Source organism: Phoenix dactylifera, chromosome 1 (assembly GCF_009389715.1).
Source record: "Phoenix dactylifera cultivar Barhee BC4 chromosome 1, palm_55x_up_171113_PBpolish2nd_filt_p, whole genome shotgun sequence".
Classification (NCBI taxonomy): domain Eukaryota; kingdom Viridiplantae; phylum Streptophyta; class Magnoliopsida; order Arecales; family Arecaceae; genus Phoenix; species Phoenix dactylifera.
Genome location: NC_052392.1, coordinates 23189449 through 23212476, shown reverse-complemented (window position 1 = coordinate 23212476; position 23028 = coordinate 23189449). Strand labels below are relative to the sequence as shown.

At 44.7% G+C, this 23028-nt stretch overlaps 1 protein-coding gene across 1 annotated transcript; it reads right to left on the bottom strand.

The window, feature by feature from the left end:
- Nucleotides 1-6491: 6491 nt before the first annotated feature.
- Nucleotides 6492-22416, bottom strand: LOC103717053 (probable plastid-lipid-associated protein 2, chloroplastic). Its single transcript, XM_008805287.4, has 3 exons — nt 21795-22416; nt 21519-21705; nt 6492-7022 (listed from the first exon to the last, which is right to left on the bottom strand). Exons 1-3 carry the CDS (start codon nt 22286-22288, stop codon nt 6711-6713), a joined length of 993 nt encoding a protein of 330 aa, XP_008803509.2. The 5' UTR covers nt 22289-22416; the 3' UTR covers nt 6492-6710.
- Nucleotides 22417-23028: the final 612 nt, after the last annotated feature.

The following is a 23028-nucleotide window of genomic DNA, read 5'->3' as shown; positions in this document are numbered from 1 at the left end:
AGATTTATGCAACACAACTTTGCGTGTCCAAGATATGGAGGTTCTTGAGAAAAATATTGTGGTAACTCTCCGCAAACTTGAGAAGATATTTCCTCCTGCATTTTTTGACTCAATGGAGCACTTACCTGTTCATTTAGCTTATGAAGCTAAGGTTGGGGGGCCCGTGCAGTACAGATGGATGTACCCCTTTGAAAGGTAACAATTTCTATAATTTTATTAAATAGTTTTTTTGTATCTATTAAATTTGAGAAATTAACATATTAATCTTATTTATAGGCTTATGCATGATATAAAGCAGAAGGTAAAGAATCGAGCATCGATTGAAGGTTCTATTGTCGAGGCTTACATCATAGAAGAAATATCAACTTTCTGTTCGCATTATTTTGAGCCTTCTATACAAACGAGGTTAAATCAAGTTCCCCGTAATGAAGACGAAGGGGAGTTTGATCTCGTGGATCGTCTATCAATTTTTGCTCATCAAGGTCGGCCTTTTGGGAAACCTTTTGGAAGGCATTTAACTACTCAGGAGTTTAATGTTGCTGAATTATATGTTCTTCTGAATTGTGAGGAGGTTCAACCTTTTGGAAAGTAAGTTACACAAGTACTTAATTATAATCATCCTTAAAAATGCATATGGAGTACAATATATGTGATTCTAGCTTTTGTGTTGTAGGTATTTTGATGATTATATCCGGCAATCTTGTCCAAATATAAGCCAAATAGATTTGGAAAGACGACGCGAAATGGAGTTTCCGGCTTGGTTGAGGTCATATGTGAGTACATAATTCATAAATATAATAATAAATTAGACTTTCTCTTGATTTATTCTTACGATATTATTTTTATCATGCTAGGTTAATGACAGCAAAAATCATGTTGATGGGCGCTTAAAGGACCTATCATATGGCCCTGGGAATAAAGTTAAATGTTATAAAGGCTACTTTGTGAATGGGTACAGATTTCACACTAAAGAATATGGAAAGGATAAAAGAACCTTCAACAGTGGTGTGTGCATTAAGGGAAGCAGTTACAATGACTTTGAGAGTGACTATTATGGGATGTTGGTTGACATTATCGAGTTAGACTATTTTGGGGTTGGTAATAAAGTAGTGTTATTCAAATGTGACTGGTATGATAGAGACAAGGGTATGAAAGTGCACCCTCAACATGGCCTCGTTGAGATCAATTACAAACTAAGACTTCCAACCAATGATCCTTTTGTATTAGCTCAACAAGCACATCAGGTGTTCTATACTGGTTACCCAGGTAAGAAGAAGAATCGAAGATTGTGGTGGGTAGTAATTAAGACAAAAGCTAGAGGTAGGTTCACTCCTAGTGTGCCAGAAGAAAATTTTCTTGATTTTTATCAAGAAGAAAACCACAGGATTCCTACCCCAATCTCGATGACAGATGAGCTTGATGATCCAGACATTTTGGTTGGTGTTAACAAAGATGCAGAAGATATTGATGCAGTAGAAATTGAGTTGACAACTAACCAAATGGAAGAGGACTTTGAGGATGAAGAAGAAGATTTTGAAGATGAACAAACCGAGGAAGAGGAGCATGAGGCTGAGGAAGATTAAAATACAACATGCAACTTTGTGAATGCTAATATAACTAATTTTAGACTTATAAATTATAATTGTGCAGACATGAGAAAGAGCAAAGGGAAAGCAACAGGTCCACTGATTGTTCTTTACTTTGATTGGATTTGTTGACATTTACATTGTGAACTAACTACAACTTTTTATTGTTGTGCAGTTATGGCCAAGAAAAAAGAGAAACCAAGAGGTAATGGAAAAGCAGCTTTAATACTGGCTGCTACTCAAGTTCCTTCTCAACCTTCTAGGTTGCCTGAGCGTGTCGAGGATTGTCATGATGATGATGATTACATTCCTGATGGGGACATGATTGAAGAGGTGGATACAAATGAAGAAATAAACGATGAAGAAATGAATGGTGCAGTGCAAAATCATGAGGATACAATGAATGAGGATCAGATGAATGATGAACTTGGGATTGATCCACGACAAAGCAATGGCCGAGAACCAACCCTTAAAGCCCCTGTTGATGCAAATGGAAAAGTGATTGTTAGGTGCACAAGAGGAATGTATGAAAATATCACTTTCTTATATCACTAATTTGAATTTATGTGTTTGTTGCATTTAAAGTATTTAATTTATTTTCTAAAGAATATTTTCTAAATTGCAGGTTTCTTGATTATGAGGTCAGTCACAAAGCTGTTGCTATCATGCACCAATTTTTCAATGGTCCGTGGTTGTCATGGAGGGAGGTCCCTACACATGCTAAAGTTGGAATGTGGAACAAATTTGAGGTGATATAATTAATTTATATTTCTTATCATTAACTTTTGCCCTTGTTACACATGCCAATTAATAAGTCTGATTACTTGTGACCTTTTTTTTGTTAGGAGATACACACAATTCTTCCAGGACAATTGCATCATGTGCATCAAGTTTGGGACAAGCATTGTCAGCGACGGTTGACAACCTCATTAGGGAGGGTCAGAAGCCAAAAGCTTTTGGAAGCAAAAGGAGATTTAAATAAAGCCCGTGATAAACCCCCTAATTGGATCTCTAGAGAAAATTGGAATAAGCTAATTGATATTTGGATCTCCCCAAAATGGAAGAAGAAATCAGAAGCCAACAAAAATAATAGAAACACCATGAAGAATGGTAGCATCTCTAAACACTGTGGAGGATCAATCGCATTTGTCAATCATGACGAACGACTGGTACATATCTTTATTCAATTAGATTTCTATAATAATTTTTATATTATTGTTCAATCATCTTAAATTAGCCCATTATATGTTAATGATTTTTTTCTTTTCTCTTTTGTAGAAATTAAAGTTAGGTAGGGAGCCAACAATAGTTGAATCTTTTAATCGGACGCATAAGACAAAGCAAGGCATGGGAGGATATGTAGATAAGAGAAGTGAAGCTGTCATGGTAAGTATAATTTTTTTATGATTCATAAATATTATTGAGCTTGCTCATGTTTATCTCTTGTTTGATCCACCATAATGTTTTTCTCTTCTTTTAAATCAACTGGCAGGCAAAGTATTCAGCTGAATACTCCAAAAAATATGGTGATGCCTCCACCTCAGATGCTCCTCCACGTGATTATGATTTGTGGTTTGAGGCAACTGGTGTCCCAACTCATGGCCATGTCTATGGCTTTAGTCCCCTAGAGGATCTCACTGGAATTATTGGGCAATCATCATCCTCTTCCACCTCTACAAGTCAAGCTCCAGAGCTGTACACTCATGAAGACCTTCTACGTATTCTTGAGCAGGAAAAGAAAAAATGGCAAGAGGAGGTTCTTCAAAAGATGAGAGAAGAGATTGGCTTTGGAACAAGGCATGCAGATCGGGGGTGTAATGGTGATTCTGGTTCTGCTGATCATGCTTCATTATGATTGTTTTTGCCTTAGATGATAGGTCCTTGCATTCCTAGGAGGAATGAAATCTCTATTGATCTTTATGACATATTTTTAGACTTTGATTTTGATGGATTCAGGACATGTTGATGCCAATTTTGAATGACATTTAAAATGACTTTTGCGTAATGTTGAATGCCTTTGCTATTAATGATATTATTATTATTATTATTATGAGCCAATCAATGTACCAAATGTACCAGGTTATTAGATTGTGATCGGTGACCAAATTTTGGTTACTAAATTGTTTACCAAGTATTGTGACGAGCAGTCATAAACTTAGTGACAGGATTTTGGTTAATAAAAATTGATTTTGCTCAGCGCGTTTGTAACCAATTAGTGACGGTAAACTTATCACTAGGTCAGTGACGGGATTAATGACAAATGTAGTGACAAAATGTGTGACCATGTCTGTGACGACTAAATCTGTCACTAAAGGTTGTGACAGATCAGTGACCAAACTTGTGACCGCATTCTGTGACAAACTCAGTGACCAAGTTACCTTCGTCACTAACTCCGCAACTAGATAGTGACGGGAAATACATAATTTCTTAAATTTCTAATTCTTGAATTTGTAACGGCTTAGTGACGGCGGTTCTGTCACGGGAGTTAGTGACGGGAATCTCCGCCGTCACTGATAATTTAGTGACGCGTGTTTTTGTAACCAAGTCAGTGACGGGAGCTCCGGTCACCAATTCCATATTAGTAACCGGAAATACGGTATAGTGACGGGAATCTCCGTCACTATACGCGTGTTTTCTGGTAGTGTCAGATGGCGACTCCACCGGGCAAACCAGGCGGGGGACATCCGGTTCCCGCATTTAATCGATGCTCGCGCGTTTCAAACCTGGGCCACTCCGGTAGAATCTTAGCGCCGTTCCAACCGTGCTACCACCTCGGTGGTAATCGCTGCTCTTTTACTTGGGCTTTGTTGCTGTAAAGAGAGAAATTCTAGGATATTTCTAAACAAATCTGCATCTATTGCTTCCATTGTTGGGATTGGTTTAAACCTCCTCAAAGGTCAATCCTTTACCGCAACCGTTGGAAATTTATTTTACCTAGAAATTGCTATATCTTTATTTATAGAAGTATTATAAAGAAATAACCTATAACAATGAAATCAGAAGATTAAAAAGTGCTTGCCTTGATCGAGTCGTGTGATATGCACTATCCTAAAAATATGATTCGCCTCCTACATATAGGTTTACGGTGATCTCGTCTCCAAGGTACAACAATCCGGCTCAGCCCGATCCTTCTCGAACGAGCACGATCACTGTGGAGGTTTGACTCGACCAACTCTTTCAGATGCCTAAAAAATAATAAAAAAATAGAAAGCAGAAGGTTGAAGGATGGAAAAGCTCTCTGTAGGCAGAGTACTAGTGAGAAAAAAAAAATCGAATTGGTTTTTAATTAATCCCGTAGGAGTGTATTTATAGATTCTATCCGAAGACCGAATAGATGCAATAGTTCCGAAGATACATAATATTTCGAAAATGGAGACGCCTTACAAAAAGATATTTTAAAGCATTTAGAACATCTAAAGATTAAGAAATAAAATAATTTAATTTCTTTTTTAATTAAAACTCCAATAACAACCAGCATTGCCCGGCCTACACCACAGTCTGGACAGAAATCGAGATGGTAAACACAATCCTGGCTGACGTCTAATTTCAGATGATGCTTCCAAATAGAGAAGATTGAGAGTCCGGTTAGTGCTATCTGCAGGTTCCTGCTACCTTAGTTCGCACTCGAATCGAGCACTCTGTTCTTTCCGTAGCTTCTGTTTCTATTTTTGCTGCTTCTGTTTCTTCACTCTGTTCTCACAGTTTAGACCTTGCTGATCTGTAAACAGCTTTTTCAAAGAACAGCTTAGATGCCATCCCTTTTACATACTCTCCTGTAAATAAACTCTGTTCAAGTAATAAAAGCCGGGTGGCATATTGTCTCCCTTTATCATCACCAAGAAATCTCTGAAAACCAAAAACATGCCAAGCTCATGTCCTTCTTTGCCCCTCCTCGTGCATTTGCTCTTTCTCTTGGTCATGGAAAAAGAAGCATGTCCTTTTCCTTTTCCTTTTCCATCCTCTTATCTCCATCAAATTTTTATCATGATGCAGATGTTTTAGTTTCTAGTTGATATTAAATAAAATGGCTCTCATACTTTGGTTCCTAACACACAGCTTACAGCAGCATGGGCAGGTCTGATCTATCCTATACAGCATTTAAATAGGGCGTGGGATGAAGGGGAGATATCAACAGGGACTACCTGGAATACCGTCAGATATGCTGATTGCTGCTATCCCTACCTGCTAGATTTATGAAGCTTGTGGAGCGGTCTTCTTTATTGTCAAGTATCTCACATCCTTCAGGAAGGGGATCAAGCCACTGGTTTGGTTGCCGGAGTAGCTTGCATTCAACCCATAATAGAATCTGGACGTCAAGCTTCCCCGACTTCTTCTTTGCTGATTCTGCTGCTTGAGAATGTGAATGGGGGCCTCGGTCCCTTGTGCTTAAAAGAAGAAGAAGAAGAAGAAGAAGAAGAATCATATCTTCTTGCTCCTCAATTATGAGAGAACTAGTTTTAGGCACATGTGTTGCACCTAGCTATGAAGGGAAAATATAAAGGAAAAAAAAAAATTAAGCATTAACATACTCTTAAAGCAGATGAGGAGAGTAACGTGGCAGCTCAGTAATTTTTTTGAAGATGGAGTTAGAAGGGAGTAAGAGTTCTACACCAAGAGTTTTTATTATAATAATAAAGACACAAGTTGAAACAAATCAACTAAAAAGACTCCTTTTACAATGTTATGTTTGCCTTTATTGAGGGGTGATGCTGTGAATTTGTGCTGGTTTGGATTTTGGTGGGGATGCTTATGTTTTTTTCCTATGATGTAAAGTGTCGCCACCCTGTACTTTCTCATCCATATGCATATGATATATTCTAGTATAATTTTCAGACGGACTCACGACAAAGCAAGATACATGTGACACAAAATGAAGGGCATGAAATTCTCAAAAATGATCAATAATTCAGATAGAAATGCTCACAAGTTTTTCCCCTTTATTCACCAAGAAATTCTTAAGATTTCATTGTATAATACTTTACTATCAAAGCACGCACACAAGGGAAAGGAGCACAAACGGCTCCTAATAACTATATTCTACCAAAATACAGTATGTTCATGCACCATGAACATGGCTTGAGGACATCTCTCTTTTCTGAGGAAGCTAAAATGGTAGAAGTGCCTCTAGTTCAAAAGAGGGCTACCTTCCTTGACGAGAACGTAAACGCTGCCACCATCACCTCTTGAGACTCTAAGCTCCTCATCGAGGTAGGTGGTTAGCAACCAGGACTGTGCATTGTTGTTGTTGATTGGGATCTTCAATGGCGGTTGTCCAGAGATTGTTCTAGCCACTGATGATGCTGCATCCTGGACTGAAGTGATCACACCCTTGAAAGGAGAGAGGTCAATATTCTGTCCCAGGAACTCCACCTTTTTGGGTATAACGATGGAGTCTGTTAGCTGTGGAGTGCCAATAATGCCTTCCTCAAATTTTATCTGGAAAGAATACCAGTTATCCATTATTATAGGATTACTGTTGCTGAATGTTTAAGATACCTTATCAGAAATGATACAGAAGCAAAAGCTAGTAATTTGTAATTGCTATTGTACTCGATGATTGTACTTGCATATTTTAGTTGCTTTTCTGGAATATCAGCATCTATTGTGTTTATACCAGCATTCTTTATTGTCCTAACTCCAAAGAAAAAAGGGTTATTCATTTTCCATACCAAAAGTTTCATATATAGGCAAATATGAGCATCTGCACGCTAATGCATGCGTGCGCACAGAAAACAAAAAAGTGTGCCTGTGTGGAGGGGGGGAGTTGAAGAAAAGTCTCTCTTCTCCAGCATCCTCTCACTATTTCGATTCACAATAACATAAAACATTATAAGATAAATCTTTATAATTTTCTACCAAAATAAGTTGAAGCACCAGTTCCAACTCAAATGGAACTTGCTTGTGACTCTCAGGTTTTGTTTACACAACAGCAACCTCTAATTGGTCATCGGAGCATGATCTCTTTTGTTTTTCGGTAATCCAGATGATTTACATAGAACTAAAGCATAAAAATCCAGTGGAATCAGAAAAAACAAAACCTCACAACTGATGTGGGAAATTTGTGTTGTTTTTGTGCATTGTAAATTTGTAAAATAAATTGAATAATAAATAGATGAATAAATAAAGCTGACCTCAAATGAAGATTTATCATAACTATGTATGATCAAGGCTAGTGTTTGACACTATGTCCTTAAGGCAAATTTCGCCCTCCACACAGGTGCTTTGGATCTCTTGAGTGTCTGCCTCCCAGGATACAATAATCTTCACAAACAAAAGGAGCACACCACTTTGTTTGTACGGCGAACCAAAAATTGAGTTTTTGTACTCTCTTTGAATGAACTCACTAATGCTCTCTAAGAACTCTAGAATGAGAGAACTAAATGAATTGAAAAATTCGGTTTTCAAATGGTTGGAGGAAGGCTCTATTTATAGAGTTCATGGTGACTTTCCAGAACAAACACCAAGTGAAGAGACATGTCTTTTCTATTCAAATGAATAGATACATCCCTACGAATAAATTCGGTTTTCAAATGGTTGGAGGAAGGCTCTATTTATAGAGTTCATGTCTTTCCAATGAAAAGATGCATCCATACAAATAAATAGATGCATCTCTTTTGATGCAACTATTTTGAAGAAACACACCTCTTCTAAGAAGCAACCTTTCAAGTGGGTCACTTTGGAGCCTATTTTCTCATTCACCTCTTATTATTTAACAATCCCCCACATGAATAGAAAATTGGCTAAATGTATATAAATGACAATGCAGATACTTAAGAGAGTACATTGCGAAAAGATTCTGCATCGAGATAGGTAGCTTTTGGCCTTAAACCTTCTCTAGTTAAAGATTATCGAATTTACTGGCTAAATAGTGAACATGATGTCTTGAACTATTCAGCTGATTAAGTAAATCGGATCGAATAGACTTCACACAGTCTCTTTTCTAGCATAGTTGATTCTCATGATTGTATTCATTTTGGCCCTAAACAACTCCTGGTATTCATGAGTGCTCTAGAAAATTCAGCCTTATAAAAATTCTTATAGAAGCGCCCCTTCACACTCATAGAGGAGACTCTTATTAGGAATATCCTGCTATATCCCACTTGAATTTTCAAGATATAAGAGTTCATTAAAAGTAAAGCTTACCCGTATAAACACTACAAGCAGCACTAGTTAATCTTAGAAATGGGTTGGAGATTTTGTCTCCCTAGTGCTCACGTTAAGCCACACATAATTCAGTTGTCCCTTTGAACCTAGATCTTGGGATCTTCAGTCATCTCGGTTGGATTGCCATTATAATGACTCTTTAATTATAGACTTTAATTCCATTCCCCTCAATGTGTAATTTACTTGCTCTCTAGTTAAACCTTTAGTAAGCAGATCCGCGAGATTATCTTTAGACTTTATGTAGTCTATGGATATAATTCCATTTGAGAGCAATTGCCTTATGGTATTATGTCTTCGACGGATATGTCGAAACTTACCATTATACATATTACTCTTTCCCTTCCTATTGCCGATTGGCTATCGCAATGTATATATATTGCTGGCACAGGTTTTGGCCATATTGGAATATCCTCTAGAAAATGACGAAGCCACTTTGCTTCTTCTCCTGCTTTATCTAAAGCAATAAATTCAGATTTCATTGTGGATCTTGCAATACAAGTTTGCCTAGAGGATTTCCAAGACACAACACCACCACCAAGTGTAAATACATAACCACTTGTGGATTTTGTATTTTTGGTATCAGATATCCAATTTGTGTCACTGTATCCCTCAAGTATAGCTGGATATCTTGTATAGTGCAAACCAAAGTTGAGAGTGTATTTCAAATATCTAAGCACTTTAATGATTGCCTTCCAATGATCAGCTCTAGGATTACTCGTATATCTACTCAATTTGCTAACTGAGTATGCTATATCGGGTCTAGTGCAGTTCATGACATACATTAGACTACCAATTATACGAGAGTATTCCACTTGAGAAATGCACTCTCCAGTATTTTTGGCTAAATAAAGATTTATATCAACAGGTGTTCTAGCTATATTGTTATCTTCTTTGTTGAACTTTTCAAGTATTTTCTCAATATAGTGAGATTGAGATAATACAAGTCCATAAGATGTTTTAGAAAGCTTAATTCCTAATATAACATCTGAAATACCTAAATTCTTCATGTCAATTTACTGGATAGCATTCTCTTGGTAGTTTTAATGATTTCATTATTACTACCCAAAATGATCATATTATCCACATAGAGACAAACAATAACATAGGCTTGGCCATCATTTTTGACATAAACACATTTATCACATTCATTGATTTTAAATCCATTTGTGATCATATGTTTGTCAAATTTCTCATGTCATTGCTTCGATGCTTGTTTTAATCCATACAGGGATTTAACAAGTTTGCACACTTTTTTCTCTTGTCCTGGAACAATGGTCCCTTCAGGTTGTTCCATATAAATCTTCTCATTTAAATCACCATTTAGGAAAGCTGTTTTAATATCCATTGGATGTATTTCAAGGTTATACAATGTCGCAATAGCAATTAGCATACGAATGGATGTCATCCTCGTAACAGACGAGTATGAATCAAAATAATCAATACCTTCCTTTTGCTTATAATTTGCTACAAGTCTAGCCTTGTATTTATCAATTGATCCATCAACTTTCATTTTCATTTTGAAAATCCATTTACTACCCAAAGGTTTACTTCCCGGTGAAAGATTTACCAATTCCCAGATGTGATTTTGCCTAATGGATTCAATTTCACTATGAATAGCTTCTTTCCAAAAAGGAGCTTCAGGAGTGTACATCGCTTTCTTGAAGCTTTGAGGCTCATTTTCTAACAAATATATTAGAAAATCAGGACCAAATGACTTTGCAGTCTTTGCCCTCTTATTGCGTCAAATTTCATTGCCTCTTTCAATCTCTGTGGACTCATGATCCATTTCACTAGTCGCAGCATCATAAGTTCTTTTATGATAACTTGTATCACTTGTATTTTTGCATGAAAAAATATTCTCAAAAAATGATGCATTTTTAGATTCAATAATTATATTGACATGTATTTTAAAATTATCAGATTTATACACAAGAAATCTATATGATCTGCTGTTATTTGCATATCCAATAAATATGTAATCAACAGTTTTAGGTCCTATTTTGCTCTTGTTGGGAGTAGGAACCATTACCTTAGCCAAACACCCCCATACTTTTAAATATTTGTAGGAAGGTCTTCTACCTTTCCATGCTTCATAAGGGGTTTTGTTTGTTTTCTTATGGGGTAACTTGTTGAGTATGTAACTTGCAGAAAGCAAAGCTTTCCCCCACAAGTTCTGAGGTAATCCTGAACTTATCAACATAGCATTCATCATCTCTTTTAGAGTTCTATTATTTCTTTCAGCAACACCGTTTTGCTGAGATGAATAGGGCGCAGTAGTTTGGTGAATAATGCCATGTTCTTGACAGAACTTATTAAGCGGTGAATCATATTCACCACCTCTATCACTTCTAATTGTCTTAATCCTTTTGCTAAGTTGATTTTCAACTTCATCCTTGTATTGGACAAACATATCCAATGCCTCATCTTTGCTTCTAAGCAAATACACATAGCAGTACCTTGTGCAATCATCAATAAAAGTAATAAAATATTTTTTTCCTCCTCTAGAACATTTTTCAAATCACATATGTTAGTATGTATCAATTTTAGAGGTCCGGTACTTCTTTCAATTGAATGAAAAGAGGATCTTGTTAATTTTGATTCTATACAAGTCTCACATTTATGACAGTATCAATATCAAATTTAGACAATAAGTCTAAACCTACCAACCTACGCATAGGATCAAAGTTAACATGTCCTAATCTACCATGCCACACATTTGAGGACTCAACAATATAAACAGAAGATAAATTCTTATTATTAATAGATGGTACAACAATCATTATACTCATCTTAAAGAGCCCTTCACTCATGTACCCTTTGCCTAAATAAATCCCACCCTTAGTGAGTACAAATTTGTCAGACTCAAAAACCAACTTAAAGCCATTTTTACTCCACAATGACCCAGATACGAGGTTCTTTCTGATATCAAGCACGTGCAGCACTTCATTTAGAGAGAGTTCCTTTTCTGAAGTCATCTTCAATATAACCTTGCCTTTGCCTTCAACTTTTTTTTTTTTTTTTTTTTTTTTTGCTGGAACGGGTGCTTCATACAAACCGTGTGTGAATACACCCAATAAAGTCAAAATACAATATCTCGCGGAGTGCCAGTGGCAACTCCCCCTCCCCCGACCACAGGGCGTAACCCGAATGGTGGGCCGCATAGGCGGCCACCCAATCAGCCGCCCCATTGGCCTCCCGGAATACATGCTTGGCCTGGAAGGCCCCCCCATCTCTCATCATCCTGACTATATCACGGATCAAGGGGTGGTCCGAGCTCTCACCCCTCAACCCCTTCTGAATCCATCCAATAACAGTAGCTGAGTCGCCCTCCAAAATAATCGAGCCGGTCCGCGTCATCGTCCGTGCATGTCGCAGCCCCGCCCAAGCAGCACGCAGCTCTGCTCCCGGGACTGATGTAGCAAACAGCTGGCAACCACCTGCGGCCACAACCCTGGAATGCAGGTCCCGTATGACAAAACCTGCACCACCTCGTGAGCCGCCATCCAACACAGACCCATCAAAGTTGACCTTGAGGAAACTCGGGGGTGGGGGCTCCCAGGTGAAGAACACCATATGAGGAGCTGCCGGAGCAAGGGGGGAACCCCAGGTGTCCCGAGCTGTCAAAGGTCTAACTGAGGAAGGGATATGGCTGATCTCCGTGGCCTGTGCTCGAGCAAACTCTGCTGCAAACCTCGGTGATACCCTGCGCTAGCCGAGGGTACGAGCATTCCTTGCCAGCCAAATCTGAAGGGCTGTGCAGGTCGCTCGGATGCCCTCCTCATGAGTCTGCGGACTAGCTAGCCACTGCCGCGTCGCACCAAGGAACTGTGTCCTCGCACATCGGGCCCCCTGCGGGATCCCTGTCCACTGCCATGTCGACAGCGCCCAAGTACACTGAAAGAGCACGTGGTCCACTGTCTCCTCAGCTCCACACGTCCCGCACTCCGCAGGGATCCCCCAGCCACGCCTGCTCAACACTGCTCTCGTCGGAAGGCGGTCCCAGAACACCTTCCACAAAAAGAGAGCTGCCCTCGGGTGGAGACCGGACCTCCAGATCCAGGCGCAATCTGGCCCCGGCTCGTGCGCTGGCTGAATGGCGCGGGAGAGGTCTCCCAGTCTAACACCGGCCCTACTCGAAGTGCCCCAAACTCTAACATCCGGCCCCCCACATCCTGGAAGCGGGAGGGACCGAATCCTCACAGCTAGGTGTACCCCGAAGAGCAGTCGTAACCGGGCCTCATCCCACTCGGCCCCTCCTGGTGCTAGGAGATCACACACCCGTAGCCCCTCCACTGCCTCTGCATCAACCATGGTCGGCCAGCGACTCAGGGGGAGGGTGTCCACCCACGAATCACTGGTCACATCAATACTCCGGCCGTCGCCGATCAAACACCTGGTATGTGCTACAACTGATGGTAGGTACCTCCCGATCTCGCGCCACATGAAAGAGACTTGACGACCGGTCCGTGCTGCTGCTAAAGCCCCCTGACCATATCTAGCTGCCATCACCTGACTCCAGAAGCTGTGTGGCACTAACATGAACTGGGCCGCGTGCCGGGCAATAAGTGCCTCTCGCCTCTCAATGAGGGACTGCACCCCTAGACCACCCTCGCTAGTGGGGAGGCAAACCTGCTCCCAAGCTACCAGGTGCACTCCATGGCCTCCACCATATGACCCCCACAGAAAGCACCGAAGAAGGCGCTCGATCCTCAGTAGAATCGTCTTCGGTACTACTGTGTTGGCCATAAGGTACACCGGAATAGATCCCAGCACTGCTCTGACCAATGTCACTCTCCCCATCATGGATAGGGAGGATGCCCTCCATCCCTCCAGCCTGCTCTGAACCCGCTGCACCAAGCCCAAGCACTCGGCCACCCGTAGCCTCCGACCAGTGATAGGGACGCCAAGGTAGGTCAGCGTCCCCTCCTGCTCCGGTACCTGCAGTATCCCTCTGATCTCCTGTCTGACTCCGCTCTCTGTGCTGGGGCTGAAGAAGACGGCAGACTTAAGGAAATTCACTCTTTGACCGGATGCCACGCAGTATTCTGCCACCACCCTGCGTAGGACCCGTGCCTCTGGAATCCGTGCCCTGGCCAAGAGAAGACAATCGTCAGCAAAGAGTAAATGGGAGATAGGGCGGGCCCCCGGGGCTGGCACATAGGCCTCCAGCTCCCGGCTGGCACACGCTCCCTGCAAAGCACGGGACAAAATATCGGCACAGATAATAAACAAATAAGGGGATAAGGGACATCCCTGTCGTAATCCCATCGTGGACTCAAAGAAGACTGATGGAGTACCGTTGACCAAGATAGAGAACTTTGGCCCCCGGACACACCCCATAATCCACCCAATCCACTGCCTGGGAAAGCCGTGCACCTCCAGTACCCGCTGGAGAAAACTCCACCTGATCCTGTCGTAAGCCCGCTCCATGTCCAGCTTGACTGCCATCAAGCTATGCCGCTTCGAAGCCCGCCGAAGATCCCACATCATTTCCTGAGCTAACATAACATTATGAGAAATATTTCTACCAGTAACAAAGGCCCCCTGTTCCTGACTAATGATGCCAGGTAAGAGGGGCTTCATCCTGCCCACCAGAATCCTTGCCACAACCTTGTATAAGGTTGTGCATAGGCTAATGGGCCTAAAGTGACAAGGCTCAGCCGCATCCTGGCGCTTAGGTATGAGCGTGATGAAGGTGGCCTTCCAATCTTCAGGCATCGCTGCCTGGGTGAAAAAGCACTGGACGGCCTCCACCACTGCTGGTCGGATAATACCCCAATATCGCCGGAAGAAGAAGGGGGGGAAACCATCGGGTCCCGGGGCCTTGTCAGCTGCCAAGGCCCAGACCGCCTCATGCACCTCCTGTGCCATAACCGGCCGGATCAAGGAAGCACACTCATCCTCACCAATACCCACGTCCACCCTGAGAGGGTAGTGACCATCATGGGCCTCCTCATCCTCTGTCCATCTGGCGCGGAAGAAATCAAGCAAAGACCTGCCGAATGGCAGGCTCACCCTCCACCCGATGGCCGGACCCGTCGCGCAGGGAATGGATCAAGCTCCGTCGTCTCCGGATGACTGTCGTCCGATGGAAGAAGCTAGTATTACGATCACCCTCGCTTACCCACTGCACACGAGATTTCTGTCTCCAGAAGACCTCATGTTGCCGTAGCAGCGAAGGGTGAGTCGCAAGTAGGCCCCGAAGGTCAACCATATCATCCTCCGGAAGCACGCCCCCCAGGTCTTCCTTCCTTTGCAGCTCAGCGATCGAGGTCTCTATCCCCTCCAAACGCCGGAAAATGTTACCCACAACCTCACGGTTCCAACGGCGCAAGCGCCTCTTGGTCAACTCAAGTTTGCGCGAGACCCGCTGCATGGCATCCCCGTGCACCGGGATCCGCCACGCATCGCGGACAATATCCCAAGACTGGGGGTATGACAGCCAAACCTTCTCAAAGCGGAAGGGGCTATGGTGGGTGGGACTCGATGAGGTAGAAAGTAGCAGAGGGCAGTGGTCCGAGGCAATCCGAGGGAGATGAGTGACCCTACTAGTGGGGAAACGAAGGATCCAATCTGGGGACGCAAAGGCCCTATCTAATCTCTCCCAGACCCTAGCACTGCCACGCTGATTATTACACCAAGTAAACTGTGGTCCCGAAAAACCTAAGTCTACCAGGCCATTCCGTGACACAAAATCACGGAACTCCCTCCTGTCCACTCTATCAGTAAAGGCAGCGCCCCCCCGCTTCTCATTCTCGCTCAGGATGCAATTGAAATCACCAACCACAACCGTCGGGATACCCTGAGCGGCCAGGTTGGTGATCTCCCGCCAAAGGACCCTCCTTACCCTGTGGTCCGTGCTCGCATACACACCGCACAGCACCCACGGGGCAACATCAGGTCTTGACACAACCATGACTACCTGTTGGGGGCAGTTGTGAAAAACATCAACTGTCGTCACTCCACGCCTCCACAGGACCAAAATACCTCCCGACAGCCCCCGAGAGTCGATCGCATAGGTCTGCCAATCCCTCTCAAGGCGCCGCCTCAAACGTCCGAGCCCCTCGCCAGATAATCGGGTCTCACAAAGGAAACAGATCTCTGGACAATGGACCTGCACTAACCGTTTGAAGGAAGTCATGAAGGACGGCTTAGCCGCCCCCCTACAATTCCAAGCGAGAATCATCATGGGTCACAGTCCACATAGTCGGCCTCAGACTCCTCCTCTCCTAGAGTCGCGGAAACATCCACAGGCTCGACGCCCGGGATGCCTCGCTCCTCCTCCACATCGCCAGTCGTGGGTACAACCCCCATAACTGCCGCCCTCGCATGCTGCAAGGCAGTAGAGTGATCCATGCCCCCTCCCGCAGCTGCCGTACTCTCCTCCAGGTGTGGAGTGGGGTGGTCCCCCACACATCTACCTGGTGTGGTGTCCTCCAGCACACCCGGGGTCAGGGGGGTAAGGCCAAAACGAACGACCCCATCTAGGCCCGCACCCAGCATAGGAAGGTCCTGGCTAGCAGCCAGGGGGACCCTCAGCCGCGAGTCCAGCTCCCGACAGGGTGGGCTGTACTGGAAAGGCCCTGTGAGTGTCTCAGGGTCCCTAACCAAAGTACGCTCATCCTGGGCCAAAGTGTCCAGCTCAGGAGGACCCAGGCTGCACGTGCCCTGGCCCTGTAGGCCCCCGGTGTTGTGGACCAGAGGCATCTGGGCTCGCAGGTCGTCCTCTTGGCCCAATACAGGGTCAAGAGGCTGCCCCATCACCGACAGGGCCTGTTGGCCCCGCGTAGCCGACATCCCCCCGGCTCGGTCGCAAGGCGCGGGCCCATCCCCACGCGCGCCCTCGACGCGGGCCTGGGGCACTCCTCCGCTCGCCTCCCCAACGCACGGCGCTCCATCGGCTTGGAGCGCGCCGGCCGCGCGGGGCGCGCCCCCGGCTCGGAGCGCGCCGTCCGCGCGTGGCGCGCCACCGGCTCGAGGCGCGCCCTGGGCTGCACCAGCCGGCCCACGGCCCCGCCGCCCGGCCCTCTGGGCCCGGCCGCGTTGGGCCAGTGAACGATTGGCCTGCTGGGCCAATTGGGTCACCGCGCCCGGGCCCCCTTGTGGGCCAAGGCCCGCTGGGGGCCTGGGCCTTTTTTGAGTTGGTCCCCGGGCCTGGCCCACCCCACTAGGCCCCGGGTCGGCCCGCGGAGGGGGCGAGTCACCTCGCCAGGTCAGCTCCGGGTCCCCGGACTCGGCCGAGCCGACTCCCGGTTCATCGACCAGGGCCAGTCGATGATAGCCCATGGGAGGTTCCGGGGGCAGCCCATCCCCTCCTCCGGCCAGCGGCGACCGGCGGCGCGCGACCTTCGTCGGCTTTTGCCAGCCCTCAGTGTCCGCCGGGGAAGCCGGCGAGGTCGGGCGGGCCGCCGGGGGTGGCGGCCGAGGCAGGGATGACCCAGAACCCGAATCGGTGCTGTTCATCTCCCCCGGCCGCGGTGGACGGTTCTCCCACGGGACTTTCCTCCGCGTCGCCACCATCCAAGGGCCATAAAATGGCCCTTGGTTCTCCACCGGACCAGTCGGTGGCGACTGGTCCGACCCGCCCCCTGGGGCCGCAGCCCCCGAAGCCGGGCCTTCCGCAGCACGGCCGGCCACCGGGAAGCGACAGGTCGCCTCCCCATGCCCCATTCGCCCGCAACGAGGACAGAGCGCGGCAATATTTTCGAAGACGAAGGGCTGCCAACGCACCTTCGTCTCCCCTTGGATCAGAACCCCCGGTAGCAAGGGTTCATTGACATCGACCTCCACCTTGATCCGGGCAAACCCCATGGATTCCTGTTGCTCAGTGACCCCGTCGACCGCTATCGGCCGGCCCGCCCGAGCCGCAATCTGGAGAATGGTCGAGGTCGACCAGTACTCCGGCGGCAATCGGGGCAGACGAAGCCAGACCAGGGCCGTCTTCACGGTGCCGTCGTCGGGCTCGAAGTCGGGGACCCATGGGCTCATGGCGAGGAGCTGCCCCGCCACCACCCACGGACCCTCGCTCAGGGCTCGATCCCGGTCCTCCGTCGACCGGAATCGCAGAGCAAGGTGGTCGTCCGCGAGCGGGACGGCCACCACATCCTTCAGTTTAGCCCGGGCCGCCACGTCTTTGGCCACCCACTCCGCCGGGACGCGGCGGCCAAAACTCCGAGCCAGCAACGCCCGCCCTTGCCATTCGCGCCGGGCCGCCGCTATCGGTTCCTCCGGGAGTCGGAGAACGTCCGGGAAGCGGCGGCTCAGCCGTTCCACCTCCGCGGCCGTGGGCCATTGCGTCACCCATGGCCCCGGCCGCGACCAAGCGCCAGTGCGCTCCCCTCGACCATGGTCGGAAACCTTACCAGGTCCTCTCGCCGCTCCCTCCGGTGTCTTCCCCATCGGTAGCTTGCCCTTCCGGTCCATAGCACCTGTAAGAAAGGGGTTAGCCAAAACAGAGCCGATCAGAGTGAACCTCGCCGGCCACGGGTTGTCTCCTGCTCACACCACCGGGACGCAAGCTGCTAGAGGCACAGACCCCCTGCCCTCCGGCTTCAGAGCCAGGTGTCCCGCCTCTCACCTCCTCCGTGCACCCGATCTGAGACGCCGACTGCACCGAGGATCCTCCCAAAACCGTAAAGCTTTCACAACTGCCCAGGCCGCCGTGGTCACGCGTCACACACCGGACAGCCGGAGCACAGATTTTCCGCCGGCAAACTAGCCGTTGTCTCTCTCTCAAGAACCAGAATTTCTCGCTCTAACTAGCCGTTGGACGCAAAACTTTGCTTCTTGTTTTGCCTTCAACTTTTGAAGTAGCAGAATTACCCACGAATAGTATTTTACCACTAACTATTTCATAGGAGGTGAACATGTTCTTGTCGAAACATATGTGTCGAGTAGCCCCAGTGTCCACCCACTATGTCTTGGTATTGGAAACCAAATTTGCTTCAGAAATGACAGCAGAAAAACTTAATTCTGCAACATTCGAAGCTAGCTTGTCCACCTCGGTTATATTAGCTTATGAAGACTTCTTTTTGAAATTCTCTTGTGCCTTTCGGTGGCGACAATCCTTAGCACGATGGCAAGGTTTGTTGCACACATAGCAATTTCCCTTGAACCTCTTTGCATGGCCACTCTTGGTATCTTGTTGATCATTATTCTTTCTTTTTCTTTTGTTGGTCATTTGTTCCTCTTCCACCACATGAGCCTTGGACTCCATGGAATGGTTTCCAACCTTTTTCTCAGAATTTTGGTTGTCTTCCTCAATTCTCAATCTAACAATCAAGTCTTCAAGTTTCATCTCCTTGCGCTTATGCTTGAGATAATTTTTGAAATCTTTCCAAAGTGGTGATAATTTTTCAATAATTGCAGCCACTTGAAAAGACTCAGTACCATCCCTTCAGCATGAATGTCATGGATGATCACTTGGAGATCTTGAACTTGGCTTATGACATCCTTGGAGTCGACCATCTTGTAGTCCAGGAATTTGCCCACAATGAATTTTGCTCCGGCATCTTCCGTTTTGTACTTTTTGTCCAATGATTCCTATAGTTCCTTTGCCGACTTGAGAGGACTATACACATTATATAATGTGTTGTCCAATCCATTCAGAATGTAGTTTTTGCATAGAAAATCAAAATGCTTCCATCCTTCTACAGCAGCTACAGTTTGAGCATTCTCTTCACCCTCAGTAAGAATAGGAGCCTCTTCACGAAGAATCTTCACAAGATTCAACGTAGTGAGATAAAACAATATTTTTTGTTGCCATCTCTTGAAATCGTTCCCATTGAACTTTTCGGAATTCTCTCCATGGCTCACATGTGAGGCAATAGGAATGGCGGTAGGCACCATATTGCTTGAACTTAAAGCCATCTCAAATTACTAAATAAATCAATAATCACAAATTAGAATAAGTAATATCAAAATTTAGTTTGTCAAATAAATGCAAACCAACAATGAACAAATTTTGCAAACAGAATTATAAAGTGTATATATAAAACTATTTGCAAGAAATTAAATAAACACAAAATCACAATATACACAATATACAAAGTGGGAAAGTCTGTTTTAAGATTGTTGTTTATGTGTATTGTAAATTTGTAAAATAAATTGAATATTAAATAGATGAATAAATAAAACTGACCTCAAATGAAGATTTATCACAACTATGTAAGATCAAGGCTAGTGTTTGACACTATGTCCTTAAGGCAGATTTCACCCTCCATACAGGTGCTTTGGATCTCTTGAGTGTCTGCCTCCTAGGATACAATGATCTTCACAAACAAAAGAAGCACACCAATTTGTTTGTACGGCAAACCAAAATACCGACTTTTTGTACTCTCTTTGAATGAACTCACTAATGCTCTCTAAGAACTCTAGAATGAGAGAACTAAATGAATTGAAAAATTCAGTTTTCAAATGGTTGGAGGAGGGCCCTATTTATAGAATTCATGGTAACTTTCCAAAACAGACACCAAGTGAAGAGACATGTCTTTTCTATTCAAATGAATAGATACATCCCTACGAATAGTCATGTCTTTTAAATGAAAAGATGCATCCATACAAATGAATAGATGCATCTCTTTTGATGCAACTCTTTTGAAGAGACACACCTCTTCTAAGAAGCAACCTTCCAAGTGGGTCACTTTGGAGCCTATTTTCTCATTCACCTCTTATTGTTTAACAATTTGAAGTCCACTAGATGTTAGCATTGTGATCCTCCACAAAGTAGGTGCCCAATCTGATCATGATTTCTAATGACAGTGTTCCAATTATTTGTCCATACTAGCAATTCTCCCATCAGGTGTTCTATTTAGTTGATCTTCTTAAACTCTGGATGCCTCTATACAATGGGAGTTGAGCTATAAACAAGAAAATACTTGATTTACTACAAAGTAATCATTACTCATTATAATATACTGATTCATCAACAGGATATGGTTTCCTATAATTGATGGATATGAATCACTAATATCTGTGCCAGAAAAACATGTCAAAAATAATTAGAACACTATTAAGGAAAGCCACCTCATCACCTCAGAAAAAAACTATAGTGCAATGTGGTTATTACTGAAAAAATGAAGTTGAAAGAGTTATTGACCATCCTCTTTTCCCCCTCCTCTTTGAGGATAGGCCAACTTGTTAAACCTAGCAACTAGACTTGAATGAGTGATCCACATACTAATAAACATCATGTCAAAACCTGAGTGAAGTTGACTTGGATAGGTGACTCATATAACCATCCCACAGCCTATACCATCCAACAAAATTCAACAAATCCACGATAGCTTAACTCTGGCACTATTGCTCCTAGCTTGAGGGAACAAAGTACAAGATATGGTGTGTGGCATAAGGTGGGAAACAACCAGAGCTGATCGGATCTTTAGATTGTTCAAGTACCATCATTTTGTATCAGAGATGTGTTGAAGATCTAGCCACCTCAAGCCACGATCAGCTAAAGCAAGAAGCTTGTTTCGTTTCTTAATTGAGCAAGCTTGAACCATACTGTTATTAAGCGCAGGAGTATCCCTAATTTGAACAGACATGTTATCAAGGTCAGCCTGAGGTGCTCATGAACAACTTGAATTCATTTGCAGCCCAAGAAAGCACTAAAACTATCTGTATGTCCAATAGGAATAAAGTCATGAATCATTTACTTGGTGTTTGATTGAATAAACTAGGAATAGCCCAAGAATCACACAGAAGACAGAGCAGCAGTTAGTGAAAGATAGTAATCAGAGATGATTTCCTTAGGAGATTGTCGGTCATCACCTGCACGCGCTTGGGGCTTCGGACTTCGAACTTAGCATTGGTGGTGGCAAGTGGCCCTGCAAATTGTACCGAATTCTGCACTGTAAAGTTCTCAGAGTCGATCGTTTGCGATATCTCCTCCACCTTCACCAGCTCCGGCAGCCTCCCCGACCCCAACAGCGGGAACAGCTGCGAGAACGAAGTATACCTGCAATCAATTCAATTCTCCCATTTTTCCGTCAGAGCAAACTATTTTACAAGTAAAGGGGAGGGTTGGATTTAGATATGGGGTCGTACGTGAGGATCCATTTGCCGTTGAGGAGGGTGAGGGCCTCGGTGGGGGCAGGTGTGGGGTTCTTGGCCTCCAGCTGGGTGATAAGCTCCACGATCTCCGCCCGCGTCTCGCTCGACGCCTCCAGCCCTCGGTCCGTCCCGCGCAGCAAATCCATGAGCTTCCGCTTCAGCTCTCCGACCTCGCTCGGCTCCACCTTCCCCTCCTCCGCCACCGCCACTCCACCCGCCGCCTCCTCCTCCCCTCTCTCGTCGCCCCACTCGTCGTCGTCCGCCATCGCCCGGAGCCGGAAGGACACCGCGGCGAGCGGTGGCCGCCCTGCGCTCCTCAAGATCGGGGCTTCCAGGAAAAGGGGCGACGGGGCGCCGATGGAGGCGGGGTGGATGGAAGGGTGGTGGCGGTGCGGCGGGACCGCCACCGCCGGAGGGGTTTTCAGGGGTCCCGCCGCCGCCGAAAGGGCTTTCAGGGCCAAGGGGTTCCAAGACGCCACCCCCGCCATCTCTTCTTTTCTTCCTTCTTCGCTCGGATTAACCGATATCGAGACTATCAAGCGATCTCTTCGCTCCTTTTCAGCTTCTTTTTGGCTTCTTGGTGGTTGAATGGAAGCGGTGGACGAACTTAATAAAGCTTTATTTCCAGCTGGCGGTGACCGGTGAGGCATTGGAGAAATTGACATTTGCCACGAGGAAAATTTCCTCACTTCTTGTCCGGGGCCTGGTTCATTATTCCACGTTCACATGTTTCTTGTGGTGTTCGATACGTAATGTCTGAATATGTAGCGTGTAATGCCGTATGTTTTTACTGAAACATATTAGCAATTTTGGGATGGACTGAATAATAACTATCTAGGTCTATTTTTATGTTTAAATTTATCCGAATACAAAAAAAAATATTTAAGCATCCCGTTGCTATATATATCTATATCCATATCGATTAAAGAAAAATGAGTCCACATATGGATTCAAACTATCTTATCTATATTCATATGGAATATCTAATTTTTTTCATAATTCTATATGCTTTTATATCACACTCATAAACGTTTAAAAATAATAAATTAGCATATTAACTTATTACTAACTTAATTTATCTTCAATCCAATGATATTTTTTATTTTATGAACATAAAATTTAGCTATCTCACTTCTATCTATATCTACTTCCATAGTTTTAACATCCCATGTGTATCTATATTTATTTAAAATAAATATAAATTTTTTTTTTTGGTACCCGATCTATG